Genomic DNA, 21,352 nt, shown 5'->3' with positions numbered 1-21,352 from the left:
GCAGGACAAAGGGGAAGCTGCTGACCTGCACAAAGGCACCAAGTTTGTTGGATCAGTGAGGGGGAGCATGAGAATCACAGTTCCCTACGCTGGGAACCAGCTGCTCCTTTGGGAGGTGTGTCCCCATCCCTCACAAGTGGGACAAAATCAAAGTGGTCACAGGAAGGATTGAGCATAGTCCACCTCAACAGAGCCTCTGTTAAAGGGTCACTGCTACCTAAGTAAATGCTCTGATCATTGAGCTGTTGGGCAACTGGGGACTTTCCTCCAACAGTTTATCCCCTTCTTTGTTGTTTTTCCAGCCAAAACTATTCAGCAAATTTGAAGCAAATAGTTTAGACATGACTGAAACCACATTTTCCGTGGAACTAACTATTAAAATAAATAAATAAAAAATTAAATAAATAAATAAATAAATAAATAATCTGACTCTATTATCTCTTTTAAAATTCATGATGCTTTTCTGCATAAATTAAAACTTTTTTCTTTTTTTAAGTTTTAGTAAATGTAATTGAATGTAACAGTTTGACCCATCCCAGCCAGGATAGTATTAGGGCTGCTTACTTAGGCTGTATCAAGTGCACAAGCTGTCTTACAGCACTTACAACTAATGCTTATTTCTTCAGTTTACTCATAGTTTCCTTTTTTTGCAGCCCCTTTCATCCTATCAGTTCCAACAGTTGATCTCTGTCGGAAAGGGAGCTCTTCTCTATTACATTTTCACGCTTTTCCAGTCAACTAATTTAAACTAATAAAAAAACCAAAACAACACTTTTTGCAGCAAGCCTACTGCTAACTTGTTGATAGTTTAAATAGATTATGCCATTCTACTAGATACAAGGTAACTATTGAAAACAAATGAAGAAAAAAAAGGGTATAACTAGATGTAGTTTTTAAATAGTGTTAAAACTATTTAACCAGAATAAGAGGGTGTTGGAACTAGGTTATCATCAAAGTCCTTTGTAAACTAAAGCATTCTGTGAATCCATGACTGTATGATTTCTGGTCAGCTCTCTTGGACCTTGTAGCACTCCAGCATTGCATCTCATCTTCCCAACGGGCAGTGTCCAAATACTCTCCCTATGCCAGGGCGAGCAGCCCTCTGATGCAGCCGTTGCAGCACTTCCAAGGACTGTTAGATGCTGTTTGTGATTTGCAGCGGCTCAGGAACGTCAAGTTTGGCTTCAGAAGCCGTGGAAGGATGGTTGTAGACATCCCTCTAGTGGCCCGCAGCCTCCGGGACGCCGGGAGCAGCTCTGGCAACCCCGGGCTCAGCAGGGACAGATGTGCTCCTCTGTGGAGCTGGGTCCTCTGCGGGGCTGGGGAACTGTGACACACACAGGTAAGAAATGGCAGATAACTTCTCCCTTTTTCCATTTCATCGAAGTTTCCCTGGAAACTCCACACCAGTTCAGGGTGTTTAGAGTGTTTCACACAAGCCTTGAAACTGGAAGGCTGAACCCATTTCACTGGCCACTGTAGAAAACAGATGTACTGGGAAGTGATATGAAGAAAGGGTTAATCCTGTCTCTAACTTTTTTTAAATGTCAATTTATTTAACCTAGAGAGAGAACAATTTTTTAATCATTGAGAAAAAGGCAAGTTATACTTGAAGATTAATTAAATGTTTCAGATCTTCTTGTCTCTTTAATGCAAGACTGATAGAATACCAAAGGGAAAAAAACCCCAAAAATCCCCAAAGTATATATAAAATAAACATAAGGAACACTGATTTGTACATCTGTAAACTTAGGCTTCTCAACTGAAATTGTCAGTAAGATGCTGATCATGTTTATGTGTTTGGAACATGGAATTTATTTTGCTTTTTAATTTGTTAAAGGACATGCAGCAAAAATGAGAGCCCTGGGATAGCATCTTTAAAGATAGCGGAGAGGTCTCTGGTACTGTCTTCAGAAGGATGCTGTCCCAGAGCACCCACTGTGATTACTTCATGGAGCACAGCAAGTCTGGGGATTGCCCTTGCTGGTGCTGGACAAACATCCTATGGAGGACCCTGGGGAAGCTAGCACACTTTCACGAGTCACTGCAGAGCAGAACTGATCAGAGTTTGCAAAGGAGATCAAGACAGTCTCCCTATTTTGCAAATGGGCACAGCACAGAGGAATGATTTGTTCCAGAGGCAGCAAGCTGCCTGACAGCAGCAGGATGTGGTGTTTGAAAGGAGATATGGGTTTATATGTAAGTAAAACTGTCCTTAAAGGACAGCCCACACTAAGATTTTTCTCTGTATGGAAACAGAAATAGATCTCATCCTTCTGATAATGGTAGCTCTCAATCTCAGTAATTCACCTGTACTACCAGTATCACCACTGTGAATCCATTATACTTTTAAATAAGAAGCACCTATACAAAAATATCAAAGTGCAACAATTAAGTAAATTATATTTAGAGCTGAACTCAGGCCCATTTCAAAGCCACCATTATCTCTCAATAAAGCACATGGCTGAATAACTATTTATTGTTAAACCTCGATTTTGTTAAATGGATTGGAAGCAATTGAGTGAACACACACCACCATTGTGAACAGGTTTTGATTTCAAAGGTGGTAAAGAACTTTCAAAGTTGCATTAGGGAGATCTTTTTTCCCCTTTAGCTCTGTATCATTTTCCAAACCATAAATGCTGCTTTGCAGACTTCCCTCCTTACACGCCAAAAATAGTCCCATGTGTCAATTTAAGAGATGGACAATCGGCATAAAGTCAGCAGAGAGAGCATAAATGCCTGAGAAGTTTTTAGGCGACATCTATGTAAACAATTGCTGTTGTCTTGTTTTCATCTCCAGGCAACTGATCCTCAGAAACATACATAGAATACAGACAGTATCTGGACAACCTTCCAACTCCTTCTTTCCAAGCAGTTTATACTTTCTCCATGTATAAAGGAACAGTATTTTACATACGGGACATAAAGTATATCTTGATTGGAAGATACACTTTTTGTTTTAAAACTGTTGATCATCATCTTTGTTAATCATCATCTAATGTCACAAATTTAAATCCTTTTTGAAAGAAGTAACATTCTTGAGCTTCAACCTGCAGTAATTTTTTAATACAGTCTAGAGTATTTCAGACCAGGAGGAACATAATCAATAAATATACATTAATACACATTTGCCTGTTGTGCTGCTCAGTGGCCCAGGGTTGTCAGTGTTTTTGATACTTTCCACACAAGTCAAAACTACTAATCTCTGCATGGAGACTGACAGTCAATGTGTCAATTTTGGCAATTTGAAAGACTGGCATTTGTTTTTATCCCTTCATTCAGTTCTCTAAGATAAATCTCCAATTAAGTCTTTTTTTAATCTCAAAAAAAAGTCAATGCTCATGTTTTCCCAGTTATTTTGCTTTTACTTTGCTTTATTTTAACCTCTAATCACAGTACGAATGAATCCTGTATCTCTGTATTTCCCTCATTGATATTCTCCCAGGATAGGATAATGCATAATTTTCAAATGTGTTTGTTTTCTCTTCAGCTGAATAAATACAGAAATCATCACCTCCAATAGCTTCTTGTCAGCCTGGAGGCTCACACACATTGCTGGGCAGTTAATGCTGAAGCTGTTTCTAAAACCAGGGAGATTTTTTCTTGAGAAATTGTTTCTTACATGAAGTATTACTGGCATTGATGGTGAGACCATTGCTTGGTAAAAAGGTTCTTTGATGATCTGCAGGGAGTAGCATTATCAAGTAAATCACAGTTCTCAGCTCCTGACTGAATTCTGTGCAACCTGCTTTAATGTACAGGATGGAAGCACTGTGTGTGAATATTGTCCTGTTTTTGTAGGTGTTTTAGGGATTGATTAGATCCTTAGTGTCTGTAACACTCAAGTAGCTGCAGTATGATCAGGAAGAAATGGTCTGAAGGTTCATGAGTCTCATCCTGGGAAAATGGGAATGAATTCATTCCTTTGTTGTTTCACTCATTCATTCTACATACAATTTATTTCTTGGACACTCCGGAACAAAGAACAGAGGCAGAGTACAACTCAGCAGATGCAAATGGCAGAAGACAGTCACAGCGTAGTTTGCAAGGGTGGCTTTTACCAATAATAACTGAGAGATACCAACCATGTGTCCTTTTCAAAGCAGCATTAATGCCTTCCTTCATTCCAGATGCCACACTATGATTTTACCACTTGCAATATTTAGTAGAATCCCCTTTAAGGCTTTGTTATCCAAATAAATTCTGAAATGTCTTTACTGCACTTTGAACTTTTCTTGTGACAGATAACTTTTATTTTCAGATTTGGAATTGAACTCTTTTAATATCAAGTTCACGGTTTGTGCACACAAATGTTATCCTAGGTTTAGGAGAAAGCAAGCCTCTTAATTATTATATCTTATAATTAAAATACATATAAAAACTTTTAGTTTCTGAGCTTTATGAAACTTTATATCTGATCTGACACCTTCCTAATTTGCAAGAATGTTATCAGTTCTGGCTTCATTTTTAATATGTGCCCAGGCTGCATGTTAGAGAAGCAATAATTATGGTTGTAACATGCTTGGGACATTTTTTGGGACATTTTTTGGGACATTTTTATGGTTAAAAATAGGGGGAAAGAAAATAATTGCTTAGAAAATGATGACCACTGCAAAAATTGTTTATCTGTCTGAAAAAGAATATTTCATTTTCTAAAAACAGTTCTGTGCAGGGTTTGCATCAGGATCGAAAAGAGAGTGAAAACTATTTAGATGAATAGCTAAATAGGTAACTGTTTAACTGAATAGCTTGCAAATTTTTATAATGAAGTTTTCTCTTGAAGTGTCAAGTTTTTTTGAAGGATGCTCTGAAATACATAATGAACGAGTGTTTTAAGGTTGCTTAAAGAATCACTGGCAAAGTGACTCAGCAAAAACAGGTTTAATATAAAAGTGACAGCACAACAAAGCTTGCTGGCAAGGTTCACTCTACTACTTACCAGATGGTTAAAACCTGGATGAAGAAGAAGCAAACAAAAATCCAAAAATCAATAAATCCAAACAAAAATAAACCCAAAAATATCTACATGAAGTCTGGGGGGAGAAGGAGGAAGAGAAAAGGATAGGAAAAGATAAGGATAAAAAGGAATACAGAAGACCCTCCTGTAGAGCCACAGGGTGAGCTAAACTGAGCCTGGACTTCGCCAAGAGTTTTTCTCCCTAAAGGCCCAACAGCACTTAATTTTAACAAAGCAGCACTTAATCTTTAGTAAATGGTATTTAATAGGTAACTGAAATGAAACAACTTAGCAATAAATTCATATAGAATTTACTATAACACAACTGACTTACAGGCCTGACTTACTACAATTTAAACTACTTAAGAGAGGAGAACTAAGAGAACATTCCTAGTACATTTGCTATGCCATAGTCACACTCACATGTGTTATGACCCACTGCAGAAGGTGAGGGTAACCCAGGTTCTTGCTAATAGATCCCTTGGGGTGGATTAGAGTGACATCAGTGAGTGAGAGATCAGTGTTTGTAAACATACATGTAGGGTTCAGTAGCCATTTCCATTTTGGTTGTTATTATCTGTAGTAATACAACAACATGAAAGCATTGCAATATGAAAGCACAACCACCTCATCAAAGGACATGTACAAGGGAAAAGAAAGGAGAGTGCGAAGATCTCACTGCCCACAGGCCCTGTGATGAGACTTGGTTGTTCCACAGTCTTGATCAAAGTGGTGATTGCAGGCTGGATCCTTCAGGTGGTAAGGGAAGTCCTGAAGAAGTGGTGGGGAAAAGCCCCTGGGATAATCTGCAAAACATAAAATCTACTGAGTTTATATTCACTCAGGTTCAAGAGGGAATGCCCAGGTACCTCCCCTGGGTTGGGGAGCTTCTCCTGTCTCACTCATAGCACACCATTCACCCCTGGTCATATCACATCAGAGGTTAACCACTGCACATCCAAAACCTCACCTCCTCCACCTCTCAATCAGGCTTCAACAAAGCACCCTGGCATCTCCACAAATGGGCAATATTTTGAGTCATTATCCCTTAAAATTTCGTTCTCTCACAGCATGCACACAAACAGGAAGAGTCTGTAGTAGGTATATGCATGTCAAAAATTCCCCTCAAGTTCAGGGAAGTACTCACTTTGGAGGTCTTTGCATCTTCTCAATGGTTGAGCCTTGAGGAATTGATGTATCAGCCCAGGATCCATCACTGTTCGGTGATCCTCTGAGTACAGCAAACTTGAGAGTTCACTGGCCCAGAGGGAGATGTTGGCCACAGCCACTGCAGTCCAGGAGAGCTCCAAGAGTGTCACTTTGAACTGGTGTTTATAGGGTTGCAAGAGTTGGCTTTAGTCACAGTAATTTTCCATCCTGGCCACGATTCTTTGAAAGTTTGATAACAAAAATATTATTCCACTTAGGTTGTTCAGGCAACAAAAATAAGTTTCCAAGGCTGTTAATTAAAACACAGGAACTTGTTAGACAGCAGAAGTTCCTGGGAGAAGAGAGTGTTTCTGATAAGCTCAAGAGGAGCTCAGCCAGCTGCTGTTTGTCAAGGCTGAGGCCTAATGACCATGTCTGAGGTCATAGTGTGGCCAGGGTGGGGGGGCATGCACCCCCACAGTAGCCAAATACAATTCAATAAAAGAGTTGCAATGTGCTGAGCTTGGATCTTTGAATTTGTTGTTAGAGGTTCTAGGATCATCTTCTATCAGCCCATCCCATAACCCAGAGGCAACTGCAAACACCACCTCATTCATGGATCCCATGGTGAGAGGCTTCCATCAGCCCACACACACATGGTGGGTGTTTGGAGAGTGCAGCTCCAGGCCCTCAGATCACCCACAGTCTGCCTGCAGGGGGTGGCAGGGATGGAAGGACACAGGGATGCCATACATGGACAGAACCAGGCTGCCCTTTCTCTGCAAACATCGTATTTCCTTCAGAACACAGATCATGCTTTTCGACAAATGAGTATCCCAGACCTTCAGTAAACTTCTATAAACAGTGAGAAGCCTTGCCTAGATTTAATAACCTACACAACTAAGTGTAGTTGATATGATTTTAGCCTCAACACGTTTCTCACAAGTTACTTCAGGCAGACCATAAGTGGAACCAAAAATAGCAGATCATGTCCTGGACAAACCCTTCAGCGGTTTCTGAGGTCCCAGCAGGGTGCCAAGGCCAGCCCATACACCAGGATCACAGAACACACAGGTTTAGAACTTGCAGTCAGCCCCAGCATGCTGGGAGCATGGCCTGGCCAGCAGGTGAACTTTGCCACTGACAAGGACAAGCTAAAGTGACTTTTGAAATCAGTGTTTAATTATGCTTATAAATGAGGCTCTTCACACACACCAAAAGGATGATTCCAAATGAAGAAATTGCTGGCTTTCAAATGCTTTCCAACAGACAATTTTTTGCAGGAATTTTCTTTCTTCTTTAAAAATCACATTATTAAAACTATAATTCACATCTGAAAACTCTGACAAGCAATTTCCCACATCAAAAAAGGGCTGAACTGGCAACCTGCAGCACTTTTTTCCAGTAAGAATCAGCAAAACCAGGCATTTCATAATTATGGATCCTGGCTGTTGCTATTGCTGATTAATGTATTTGGATGATTAGCCATTCTTATTGAAGGGAAGACAAAAACAGCATTACAAACTTTTAATTTATTAGAGTCCTCAAATAGCCAAGAGAGCTTCTTACAAATACAAATGTACTGAAAATGGACAGACAGACTCAACAAAAATAATAATCTCTCAGAAAAAAATCAAGCATTATTACAGTAATTCAGAATAAGGTCCTGTCACATTTACAAGCAAACTTGTGTGTAAGTTCAGCATCACTCAGGAATTTTTCAAGTCCAAGTTGAATCTTTTCAGCTAGTGCACTGAGCTTATACAGTACATTGTTTTCCAGCATCACCAATGGGTAATATGTAACCAAGCAGTAAAAGCAGTGGTTTAATCTTCAAAAGTCCATTCGTTCCACTGAAGGTGCACTATTGAAACAACAGATGTATTTAATAAAATTAGTATAATTGTCATATTACAGCTTTTTCCATTTCACTCTGACAATTGTGTGACTAAAAAATTAATTATACTGCTAGAAAACCTGTACATATGAGTGAGGAAAAACAATCACTAGAGATTTGTTCAAAATGAAAAATCCTAATGTTTCACTTAAATGAATTGTTCTGCTATTGAAGACAGACTTTCTGAACACTTTAAGATTGTTATTTTGTAAAAATATACTTCCTTATTCTATAGATATGGTAGGTAATGGCTAAGAGTTAGAGGGCAGGTTTAGATTAAATGTTAAGAAGAAATTCTTTATTATGAGGGTGGAGAAGCACTGGAACAGGTTGCCAAGAGAAGCTGTGGATGCCTTATCTCTGGAAGTATTCAAGGCCAGCCTGAATGGGGCTTTGAGCAACCAGGATATGAGGAAATGGGAATGAGGAAATGAGGAAAGCTGCACCAGAGGAGATTCAGGTCGGACATCAGGAAGAATTTCTTCACTGAAAGAATTGTGAAGCACAGGAATAGGCTGCCCAGGGAGGTGGTGGAGTCACCACTCCTGGGGGAGTTCAAGGACAACTGGATCTGACACTCAGTGCTATGGTCTAGTTGACAGCGTGGTGCTTGGTCAAAGGTTGGAGCTGATGATCTTGGAGACCTTTCCAACCTTAATAATTCTGTGATGTAAGGGAAGGTGTCCCTGCCCAAAGGAGGGCGTTGGAACTACGTGATCTTTAAGGTCTCTTCCAACCCTAACCATTCTAGGATTTTATGGTCATGTAATAAAAACCCACCCCAACAAACAGCATTCAGAATTAGTTGTGCTGGAATTTTTTTACACATTTTATGGTAAACATTCTCCTGAGATGTTGAATTAGTGTAGAAGGAATCAATGCTTCTCTTTTGCAGACCTCCCCACCCACCAAAACAGAACAGCAGTGTAAAACATCAAATAGAGAGTTTGCCATCTGAAAAGAAACCAGTCGCTGAAGGAAATGGACAATCTTCCTGTGAAAAAAAAATGGTTTCTTGGTTTTAATCCTCACTCCCAGCTTCACTGGAGGAGCACCTTCCTTATTTTTACCATGTTCTATGTATTAACTGTGCTGTCACTGATTTCATTTATAATTATTACAGCTCAGCCTGTAGTTTGAATTTCATAGACAGAAAAACAGCATCCTATATTGAAGTCCTGTGTTCTGGAGCCAGAAGTTGGTAGGACATTCATAAAAATTCAAGATTACTTTCTGACAAAAGCTTACACTTGGCATTGTTTCCCCAGTTTGTATAGTATACTACTATGCATTTTGCAGAACCTTGTGAAAAACTGAATTAACTCTCAATCTATATTTAGGTATATTTACGCTCATCAGTGTCACCTGTGTATTGTAGAACATAGGGCATTTAATTTCACTGCATCTGTCTAAAATAGCTGTAGAGTTGCTGGCTAGAACATTCAGGGGTTAATTAGCTTTGATGTTCTCACTTGTGAGTAGATGTATAGCTGTCAAAACTGTGTGATTAGGAAAACAAGGACTTGGACTTCCCATTTAAAACTGAACCTGCCAACCCACCCCTACAGAAACCTCTGGTGTACAGTTTGATACTGGGATGAAGTGAGCCCAAGAACAGCATTTGTACAGTGACAGTCCACTCCCTTAGAAAATCCAGTATCCAAGTTCCACAGCTCTGTTTTATGGATAGAGAAATGGACAATACAGACGTAGTCCTAAAGTATTTTACATATTTTTGCAAGCTGAGCCACAAAACCATCATGATACTCAGCTAAAGCTCTGCTGTATGTAAATTCCAGAAACTGGAAGGGACAAATTTCAGTAGTTATTGATCATTCTTCTGAAAACTGCTACAGTACTGCGGCATCACAAGACCCAGATCTAAGTGTTATCTGACAGCACCATGAAAACAGAGTTTAAATTCTCACATAATTTGTTTGTAGTTACTCAGTGAATTGCAGCAAAGGCAACCCAACATGTTTCATTAGACTATTTCTTATTTTTGTAAGCTTATTTTATTTCTTTGCTGTACAAAGGCAGAAATGCAAACCATCTCAATAAATGTACACCAGTAACTACCTAGAAATGATACAAATATGTACACAAAGCCCAGTTATTTCACTTCAGTGAAATACCATAGTTCATGTAGAGCTGGATGCAAACAGCACCTACACAACGTAAGGCATAACTCTCAGGATATTTACATCTTGTTCTTTATAGCAAAGGCTTCCAATACACCAGTTCTTTGTTATACTCATATTTGACAGTCCTGCTTAGTAGTGCAGCCTCAGAACTAAAAAGTGCATTTCTTCACTTTATACATTCTCACACAGACTGTGGACTGTTCCAGAAATAGTTCTCCAACCTTCCTTTTTGGAAGTCATTGATTATCTATGTTTTCTGTCGATTAAAATTATAAGGTAAAAGTACTGTTTTCCCGAAGTTCTGTAGATCACATGCAATTAATAGAAAGCTCCTGAATTCAACTCCAGAAACTGTTGTCTTTTGACTTGGGAAGATAAGCAATCCTGTGAAAGCACTCAACCAATCCACTGCTGGCTTTTTAGAACACTTTGGAAATTTCAGGTTCCTAAGTTTGCAGATCCAAGCAGCTATGGAAAAGCTGTATAACATAGATATTTACATTCATTAGATTTTTGGGTTGTAATTAATCTGGCATCTCAAATGGTTTTTTCTCTTCCATCGGAGATCTCACTTTAAAAGGAAATTTAAAAGGAATATGATTACTCTAATTGTAGAAAATACAACTGAGTTATTTCACAGGCAAAATGATGTAAAAAAATGCCTAGGATGAAAAAGTCAACTCTTCCCTTCACCTATAAAGCAGCACTTCTAAAAATAATTTCCCTCTCTGTGTTCAGAGCTAAAGCAATTCCTGCCACATTTATTTTTAAGCCACAACATCCTGTAGCACTAGGGTTCTTCAGAGTCTCTATTCCATCCAATCTTGTTTTAGATTACAATACCACATCCCCTCTTCTGTCTGCCCTCCCTCAGGGCAGGAATGAGCAGCAGCACAGTTCTTGTTTAAAACAGCATCATAACTCTCATGGCAACAATCTCAGCTGAGCAGGACTCTGTAGTGCAGCAGCTGAGAGCTGACACATGCTGCTCCATCCACGGAGCTGCAGTCTGATAGGAAAGCAGCAGAGTGAAGGAAGGGGAAGGCCAGGGAATGAGAATGCCTTGCTCTATGTGCACGAGCCTGACTCTGTGACCTCCTGCTGCTGTGAGCTAACACAACAGCAGAGACTTCTCTTCCAGGTGCTTCCTATACTCCCACACATCTTGGCCCACAAACTATGCGCAGAAAATTATACTTGTTCAACAGTACAGCTTACCACTTTATCAGAATGATATGACAATTGTAAAAAACCAAAAAAATCACAACTACACGTGGATAAAAATGTAAAAGGAGGACATTACCTTCATCAGGATAAAATGATGTCTCAGTTTCACTAGTGACTGTATCCATATCTTCATAAGTTTTGGCATCTGGCTTGTCTTTTTCCACCTCACATAGATACACGTCAATGGGTCCTTTTGTGCTCTTCACATGTACTTCTATGTGATCCTATAAAACAGCAACTTGCATATAAGCCAAAGCACAAATCTTATACATTCTTTACATATTTTTGCATATTTTTAAAAGACAATAGATTAAGAACAAAACAAATACAAAAATGATGTAACTATTCAAAATTGTGTTACTACTTCCACATAAATTATGACTATTACATACATTTGTAGGATAATTATTATACAGAATTAAGCTAAACAAGCTTTCATTTTTGATGAATGTGCACTGAAGTATTTGTTTAGTCTTTTGATTCACCTTCAGATATATGACCAAGACTTATTATATGTTTAGGAAGAGTAACAATATTTAAAAACTTGATAAAACAGTGCCATGAATCAGACAACAAACTGACAACAACAAGCTTTAACAACATGGTAAAGCTACTAATCCCTATTGCTTCTACTGATTTCCTTCAGCAGACATCACATTGCAAGACACATAGCAAATAAATCTTAATGCATAATGGAGAAAATATTAGGTTCTAATGTACAACTTTTAAAATTCTGCCTTTTTACTGCTTCAGGAAGCATTTGGAATTGTACCTTTTCATCTCCACTGGATGAGAGAAAGCTCCTTTGACCAGGGAAACTACAGGAGATCTATGCAGTGGATCTAACTCTTGGTTCTACTGATTCATCTCCTTTTCCTAAGATATCCCCACCTTTATCTCCACACAGAAAGGCAACTTCGATGACTACACAATTTGGAAGATTATAAAAAATGCTCATGCAAAAAAAATGGAATTCAAGTTCTGTTTGTTCTTAGGCTGCCTTCCAGGATTTGCTCTCTCAGAGCACAACCAACAGTGGGTTCCCAGCACAGAGGTCCCACTATGCAGCTGCAGCATGGCTGGGTGTAGGGGGCAAAGGTCTGGCTCCTCCGTGAGACAAGGATGGAGCCTGTGTATTGCACCGTGGGGTGAGGACAGGGCACAGCCCCACTCCATGAAAAATCCCTCTAGGGATGATCTACCAGAGTGACAATTTGTTCTTTTTCCAACCATACTGTACATTGCACGCTTTATTACAGCTGTTCCATTCTCTCTAGCAAAACCAGGTAGCTAAAGCTCAGATACATTTATAGTTTAATAATTCAGGCAAAAAGAAAAATACAGCAAGTAAGTTTCTAAGATTACTGTCCCTGCAGCACTGTTTAGTGGAACACAAGAACAATGAACTACTGCTATCTGCATGACAAAGCAACTGGAAATCAATTACTGACTGCTGCTGCAAAAAAATCAAAATTGAGAACTTTTGTTCCTTTAGACAAATGTATAAGACTTACATCTTTAGGAACTGGTATTTCCAATTTGGTTTCCTCTGGAGCTTTGATTGCGATCACAATCTGTTCCTGAAATGCCTGAATGCTTCGGATATCTTGGTATGTCACATAAGCTAGTGTATACATTGGTCAAGGATTCTGTAAAGCTATTTGCTAATGGGCAGAACATAGAGTGTCATGTGAAGATATGTTGAGGCAGAATACCAATTTCAGAAAATTGATCAACAATTCAGCAGAGGTTAATATTAGCTTTGTAAAATGAAGTATCAGCTAATAGAAGAAAAATACTTTTCTGTATTTCCAGGAAGGAAAAAAAGCTTTTAAACATATATTCAATGTTAAAAAAATACCCAAACAGTTTTCACCTATGTTGTTGTAAGTCTACAAAGCAGAGAAAATACTGTTCTTCAGAAACTACAATCTATTTTCTAACAGCATGAAAAAATATTTGTGAGATGCTACAAAACTATTTTCTTAAACAGTAAGGCATAAAAAAAATGAGCACACCTTAATATCCTGCCAAACAAGGGAGCTAAATAATATTTTATTGTAACCCAAAGCCAAAATTCCATCTTTATTCCATATATTAAAATAAATCTCTTTTCTAAGGTCAAAATTCATCTGAAAGTCTGAACTACACTGGGATCTCTTTCAAGAGAGAAGAGTATTAGGACACAACCAACATACCATTATATCTCCTAAGCCACTGGCACTCCATTCTGAGTCCTCTCAGTCATCTCACTAAGCAGCTTGAGCTCGCTGGTAGATCAAGACCTGCCCCTGAGACAACTCAAATGGAGAGAACAGGGTGATGGTCAGGGTACCAAGACTACTGCCCCACTCATACTTCTGCAGTGGAAAAGTGTCACAAGCAGCATTCCTCTGAGGACAAGCTAGGCTGTCCATGATACTGCAAAGCCAGGCACATGACTGGCATTCTCAAATACAAAATAATCAAAAAGCTTGCTATTATAAAACTCATTATCAAGCAGTACAGCGTATCTGTGGTATCAGCCTACACTTAATAGATATGTGAGTAGGTCCAACCAAAACCACGCGTTAAAATAATGCAAGAGTTGAAAGGATATTTTGCATTTTCTTTGTCATCTGTTAGTTCAAATATCTGATGAGCACAATCCTTGATTAATTCATCCAGAGCTTCTTCCATGGCTGATAAGTCAGAAAGTTCATCTTTAAGGTTTTGCTGCTCTGGTGCTTTTCCAACAACTTGGTCAAGATTGTTACCTCTAGAAGAATTCGAAAGTCACCTATTATGTTTATATAAATAGACACCTGTTTATTAAACATCGAGTATACTAACAGAAAACAGTAAGGAACTCTGGCATCCTTTATTCTGCTGAAATATGCTTCCTTGAAAGATATATATATCATGAAATATGCTTCCATATACTTTTGCACTAGATACTTGTTAACATACTAGGCAATTAACACAGCATAAGGATACAGAACTTAAAATATTATCTATAACAAGTAATTTCATATGCTTAAAGATACTCTCAAAGTTATAAACATTAGTTACCATTGTTGGGATTTACTGTTTCAGAAACTAGAAGTTTCAAAGCCAACTCACATCCACTGGATAAGATTCTTAGATCTTTTTTGAATCAAGTCGATTCCATCCAACACATTGGTGATGTCATATACTCTTCGTTTTCGTACTCCAAGTGTTGTTGCAACTTCATTTAAATCAAGGACACCATCTGGAGCTTTTTTGAGAAGAGCCATAAATTTTCGTGTCAAAAGCACCAAGGATGCATCAAATCGAGGCCTTTTGCCTTTTGCAGTTTCTGTAAAGTTTTGGTAGAATGTTTAGGGTAAGCTACTACATAAGCATGAAGTATTCCTTAAAAAAAAGTGATCATGATGAAGCAACAATGATAAAAGTCTGGAAGTTTTCAATGCTGACATTGCAATGGCACTATATAAAGCCTATTAACTACACATGCCTTCATTGTTTGCAATGAGTTTATCTAAATAGCAAGCATGCATTTTTATGTTTTCAACATTTATGATTCCACGCTGCTAGTATGGATATTAATAACTGAGTAACTGTATCTTCTATGGGACATGAGATCGGATCACTGAACAAATACCAATGAAACCTTTGGTTCACTATAGATAGTGCTGAGGTGCTGCCAGAGAAACTCTATCTCTGCTCCATGACACTGTTACAGTATTTTTTCACTCCTTTTTGGTCCAGTTTAACCAGTAGACCTCCCATGTAACCATCAGGCATGGTTCAGGAGTCAGCTTAGCTTTAGGACTGTCTCAGCCTGGCCATGACCAATCTGCTCTGGAACTGAAGAACTTGGTACATAGACTAACTCTGTTTGCACTGTTTAGTCTCAGGGCAAAAGAAGTGGTCATTCCCTTGTTTGATTTACTAATGCAACAAAGATCTACAGCTAGCCTGACACCCTGGTTTAAGAGATTCCTGTGCTATGTGTATCCATTGCCAAATATTTAAGTCACTGATTAATAACTTGAGAATGTTATTTATGCATGCAAAACACACAAAAAGCACCTACTTTTAGGTGCTTACTTTGAGGCACAAAGAAGTCATAGTATGGACACACTCATTTGAGGCCAGTCAATAAAAGATTGTCAATTCTGCTGTTACTTATCTTTTCTCCCAAAAAGCAAACCAGGTATTTCATCTGATCAATGTGTGTCCCTGAGCTTCAAGAAAAGGTGTGTGTGTAAAAAAGTATCCTAGACAACACTCTACTTCAACCATCAGTATTTTTCCCAAGATGAATGAGATACGCACTTTTATTCATAATGTATCACACCCATTCCAGAGCTGCAAGTTCCTGCACTCCTTAACACAAAGTGACAGTTTTGGACTGTGCAACTGTGAAATGTGTGAAACAATTCAACTGGTAAGAAAATAAACAAAAAAAACACAACATCCAGAAATTCACCAAAGTTTACTTCCACATTTGTTAACACCAGCTGAAACCCAACATCTGACAGTATGTTGTTACAGTTTTTGCTAACTCACTTTTCCTGTGCATTATTTTCTACATAACAGTGGAAAGGTACACTTGCAACAGATGTGAAGAAGAAAAGCCATAAAGAATGTGTTGCTTCACATCTGTTCTTTCAGCATGTCCAGCATTTTTCTTGCTCTGCTGATACTAAATACATTTTTTCATTTGTCTATAGCATGTACTCACATTACAGAAAGACATGAAATACTGCAAGATTAATTTTCACACATGACACATAGCAACTTACTTTTCACAAGCTGTGTGTCCTCCTGCCCATTCAGGTTAGTCATTGGTGCCTGAGGAAATAAAAATGGAAAAAAAAATAATTGTCATAAAATGCTATCCACAGGGGAAGCTTCCTTCAGAAGAATTCCTCAAATCTACTTTAGATGTTACAGCCATCACAGTTCTGACAATTCAACAGCTATTACTGAAGTGAAGAAGTGTCACTAAATAGCAGGAATATATGCTCTTTAATTCCTGCCAGAATTTTCAGTCTTTGATCTCAGCACAACTCATTCTGTTTTCAAAAATAGGAAGAACTACTGAACTCACTGATGCTCAGGGCAAGCTGCAACCTCTCTTGCATCTTTTGTTTCAATTCATGGCTCATCATGTACAACTATGAAATATCTGGCCACCTTTTAAAGTTCTTAACTTGCCTGCAAGTATGGAATGAAACTTGTCAGGGGAAGTTTGGGTAAGATATTCAGAAACTGGTTCTTCTCCCAGAGGGTGGTTGGGCACTGGAACAGTCTCCCCAAGGAAGTGGTCACAGCAGCAAGCCTGCCAGAGTTCAAGAAGCTCTTGGACAATGCTCTCAGGAACACGGTGTGAGTCCTGGGATTGTCCTGTGCTGGGACAGGAGCCTGACTTGATGATCCTCATGAGTCATTTCCAACTCAGGATCTGCTATGATTTTTGTGAAGGGCTGCTATGGCTTAACTTCTCTCAGGAGTTAATTAATAGCCTTCCTGTACTAGTGGGCCTAAATCAGGAACAACATTCCAAGGGCAACCCAATACATGTCAAGTAAGGAAAAAGAATCACTTCCCTCCATTTACTGTTCACCTGCTAAGACAGCCTCATATCCCTTAATGTCAAGGCACAGGGCAGGTGCACATTTAGGCCACTGTCCATGAAAACCCCCAGGTCCTTTCAACAGGGTGGTCCCCCAGCCTGTACCACTGCAGGGTAAAGGAAAGGCTTGAACACTTGATTTTCAATTTCCTGGGTTTATGAGGTGTTAGATGACCCCGTTCCTCCAGCTCATAAACCTCATATCCTGCACCTATCAACAGACAGGCCCTCAGAGAGACCCTGCCAGGCACCCACCAAAGCTGCTCTATCACTCCTGTCCACAAGTGGTCAGGGGATATGTGTAACAAGAAGGTCATGAGTTGAGCTAAGGACCAGAAGAGATCACTCACCAAATACCATAATGGACAAAACAGACTCAGCTTGGGAATATTCATTAAATTTATTACCATTAAAATCAGAGCAGAATAATGAGAAATAAAACACATCTTAAGAAAACACCTTCCCCCCACCCCTCCCACCTTCCCAAGATCTACCTCTACATACTAGCAGCACAGGGAGACAGGAATGGGGGTTATGTCACTTCATCAAAAGCTCTTCCTGCTGCTGCTCAGGGAGGAGAGTCCTTCCTCTATAGTGTGGGGCTCCCTCCCACAGAACACAGCCTCCAATGAACTCCTCCAATGTATGTCCATCCCACAGCAACAGTTCACCAATTGCTTCAACGCACATCCCTTTTCCTCAGAGTGCAGTCCTTCAGGCACAGCCTGCTCCAGCGTGGGTCAAGGGTCACAAGTTCTAGCAGAACACCTGCTCCAGGATGGGCTCTGCTCTCCATGGGGTCCCTGCTAGGAGCCTGCTCCAGCATGGGCTTCCCACAGTTCACAGCCTCCTTCCAGGCATCCTCCTGCTCCAGCCTGGGTATACTCAATGGGCTGCAGGTGGATCTCTGCTTCCCCATGGTCCTCCATGGGCTGCATGACAGGCTGCAGGGAATCTCCCCTCCAGCACCTGGACCACTTCCTCCTCCTCTTTCTCCACTCACCTTGATGTCTGCAGAGTTGTTCCTCTCACAAATTCTCATTCCACTCTTCTCTGGCTGCAATTACAACTGTATAATAACTTTTTTTCCCTTCTTAAATATGTTATCACAGAGGCACTACTAGTATTGCTAAACTCAGCCTTGGCCAGTGACAGATCCATTCTGGAGCTGCCTGGCATTAGCTCTGCAGGACATGGGAGGAAAAATTCTGGCAGCTTCTCACAGAAGCCACCCTGCAGACCCCTACCTGCTATCAAAACCACAAAAATCAAGACCACAAAAACCCAGTACAGGGTATACAATCCCAACGTTTTCTTTGTTTGGGGTCCTTGCTCCAGCTGTTGTACCAAGATTAAATTATTTTAAGAATTCAAATGTCTGACACTCTGCTATAGGGAACTTGGAGTGAATCTGGTGAGGGGACCGTGTCTGAGTGTGGGGGTGCAGCTGCAAAGGGGCCTCAGTCCCAGCTCCAGTGGTGAGAGTGACTGACAAGAGTGGCTCTTGAATGGTCAGACAAGGAAATTTCTGTAATATTGTGACCTATGACATTCCTTGCTAATTTCAACACTACAACTTTGGTGTATCAAGCATCATATCTGCATATCCAGGCACTTTTTATCCTTGTTCTTTAGTCTGCCCTGCATATGTTCTTTTTGCCATGAGTGTAATGATGAAATGTGTTTCTCCTTATTGATCTCCATATCTTCGGCTCCTCCAGCTTCCAAAGCTGTCTTCCCAAAAATCTCAACTACCTCTTGGCAGAATAAGCTGGAGTCTTGAAGACTGAGTAAGCTAGCATCTGGGTTCTGCACTTTGCTACTAGCCTTCCTTACCAGTAGGCTCAGGGTCTTGAATATCCTACTGTTAAGAAAACTTCCCAGTCTGCCCATTCATGAGACTCTCTGGCAGTCACACACTCCCAGTTAGAGGAAAGAAGCCCCTTCATGGTGGACAACCTCAGTGAGCTATTGGGAGGACCACTGGACTCCCTACACACCACACTCATACAGTAAGGCCATGTTTCCTTATTGATTCAACCCCAGGTTTCCCACTCCAGAGTCTCAGACATCTCTCCATAAAGCAATTTATTCAATATTCTGTGTTGTGCAGCAACACAGAAACAGCCCAAGATGATATCTCCAAAGAGCGATGCACAATAAAGGAACCTCTAAGTCTTTACACCCTCATTGTCTACCCTGGTAAATCTTGCTCTTCCCCCCGAGTCTTCTGCTCCTGCTGTGTCTCCCCATGTATGTCTCTTCATCCACCTCGGCAGTGCCTCCATCTTTGTGCCCTTTTGTTATCCAAAGGGCTGGCAGTTCATGGCTTCTGCTGTGTGCCTCAGTTTCCACTCACCTGGTCAGTGCCACCATCTTCCTGCCATTTGGTATCCCAATGATTGGGCAGCTCATGGTCTAGGGATCCCAACCATCTGGTGCCTGCAAACCCAGCTACCTGCACTAGATGTAATTCACACCTTCCATGGCCATCACAGGCAAGGCTGCTAATGATTACCACATCTCTGTTTATAAGAAGCTGATTCAGGAAAGCATCACTCATTGTAAACTCATCTAAATATCTACATAAAGAAGCTGTGCCAAACACCATTTGCTTCTGACAATCGTCACTTCAATTATCCACCTAAAAACTTACATGACCTCTTTCATGGCTTTAAGAAAATACTACCAAGTAAACTTTAGTCCAACTGACAAGATTAATTTTTTAAAAGCAATATATTTAAAGAAGTTTCACAAAATCAAAAGTATGCATCATCAGGATTAACTAAAAAAAAGTAATGATTTTTTTATAAGTTTTACAAACTAGGCTTTTTTGCCAGCTACTTCATAGCATTGCTAAAGGTAATCGTGTCAGCTGCACGTAAGATGAACACAGACATTAAGAGGAGAAAACTCATTGTAGTCCTCTTTTCTCATACTTGGCTACAACATATTAAGCTGGATGAAGAGGCTATAGGAAACACGGTCAAGAAAAACCATGCCTTTGCATTCCAGCACCTTTCCCGGGAAGCCCGCCCCAACGCCACGAGGGAGGGAAGCACCCCACGGCTCTCTCGGGTACCACGCTGCCGGCCCGCCGCAGCTTTCCCGCCCACAGCCGCAGCACGGGCTCTGGGCCGCCTCCTCACAGCTCCCGCGGCAGGAGCGCAGCCGCAGCGCCGTCCCGCCCTGTCCCCGCGCACAGGCAGCGCCTCTCCGTGCCGCCCGCCATGTACCTCACTCACACGCAGCGTGTCCGGCTGCAGCGGCCTCAGGCGCTCCCACTGGCCGGGGCTGGCCATGTCCGCCCGGCCCCTCCTCCTCCCTGCCCCGGCCGGCCCCGAGGCGAGGCGCTGGGGGAGGGAGGGCGCGCAGACGCGCTCAGGCCGAGGCTCCGAGCCGCCGCAGGGCGCGGGGCGCCGCGGGGCCGCTCCCGCCCTCGCCGCTGCCCGTCATGGCCGCCGCTCCCGCGCGCGCCCGAGGCGGCCGCCGGGGCGGGAACGGGCGGGCCCCGCGCACGCGCCCTGCCCTCCGCCGCCGGGGCGCTTTCCCGGCGTTACCCATCGGCCCCCGCGGCGCTTTCCCGCCCTGCTCGGCTTCGTCTCCCGGCCCCGGGGGTGCCCCCGCCTCACCGAGCGCCCGCCGCAATGCGCCAAATCAGCTCCTTCCCTCGGCTCCAGCAGCCAGACCGCCAGACCGGCGGAGCACACCGGCTGCTCGCCCCCGTCCTCGCCTTTGCGACAGCGCGAGCGCGCTCGGCACTGCAGCGGCCAGCGTGGGTTAAGGGGAGGAATCACAGAATGGGCTGAGTTGGAAGAGACCCACATGGATCGTCGAGTCCAGCTCCTGGCTCTGCACAGGACACCTCAAGAGTCACACCGTGTGCCCGACGATTTGTCCAGATAATTCTTGAGCTCTGTCAGGCTGGTGCTGGGACCACTTCCCTGGTGAGCCTGTTCCAGTGCCCAAACACTCTCTGGGTGAAAAATCATTTTCTAATATCCAAACTAAACTTCCCCTGACACAACTTCAGGCCATTTCCTCAGTCCTGTCCCTGCCCCACAGAGCAGAGATCAGTGCCTGCCCCTCCTCTTCCCCTCCCAATGGAGCTGTAGCTGCAGTGAGGTCTCCCCTCAGTCTCCTCCAGGCTGAACAGACCAAGTGACCTCAGCCGCTCCTCACACGCTTCCCCTCAAGAAGAGCATCCTCGCTGGTTACTGCAAGGAGGGAGATCGCTCTTTCCTCCAGGTGACAGCATGAGCAAGGAAAGAGCATTCTGTCTGAGCATTGCCATGCAAGTATGTCTGAGAGCAATTAGTATTGATTCCCTGCCAAATTAATTGTTTTTGTCATTGCTTACTAGTAGGAGG

General features: G+C 41.5%; 1 protein-coding gene across 5 annotated transcripts; it reads right to left on the bottom strand.

Moving 5' to 3' along the window:
- Positions 1-4,865: 4,865 nt before the first annotated feature.
- E2F6 (E2F transcription factor 6) lies at positions 4,866-20,483 on the bottom strand. 5 transcript variants are annotated; one of them, XR_008842976.1, is made up of 8 exons: positions 20,219-20,483; positions 16,150-16,198; positions 14,480-14,696; positions 13,977-14,135; positions 12,892-13,006; positions 11,454-11,601; positions 6,108-6,419; positions 4,866-5,766 (listed from the first exon to the last, which is right to left on the bottom strand). XR_008842976.1 is itself a non-coding variant. In XM_056516002.1 (7 exons), exons 1-7 carry the CDS (start codon positions 20,282-20,284, stop codon positions 6,316-6,318), a joined length of 858 nt encoding a protein of 285 aa, XP_056371977.1. In that variant the 5' UTR covers positions 20,285-20,483; the 3' UTR covers positions 4,866-6,315. The 5 variants fall into 5 exon arrangements, 3 of the variants coding, with proteins under 3 accessions (XP_056371977.1, XP_056371978.1, XP_056371979.1); XR_008842977.1 differs by having other exon boundaries at positions 20,228-20,482; XM_056516002.1 differs by having other exon boundaries at positions 4,866-6,419.
- Between the last annotated feature and the right edge of the window lie 869 nt (positions 20,484-21,352).

This window comes from Oenanthe melanoleuca, unplaced genomic scaffold, assembly GCF_029582105.1.
Source record: "Oenanthe melanoleuca isolate GR-GAL-2019-014 unplaced genomic scaffold, OMel1.0 S182, whole genome shotgun sequence".
NCBI classification, from domain to species: Eukaryota; Metazoa; Chordata; class Aves; order Passeriformes; family Muscicapidae; genus Oenanthe; species Oenanthe melanoleuca.
This window is presented reverse-complemented; position numbering and strand designations above follow the sequence as displayed.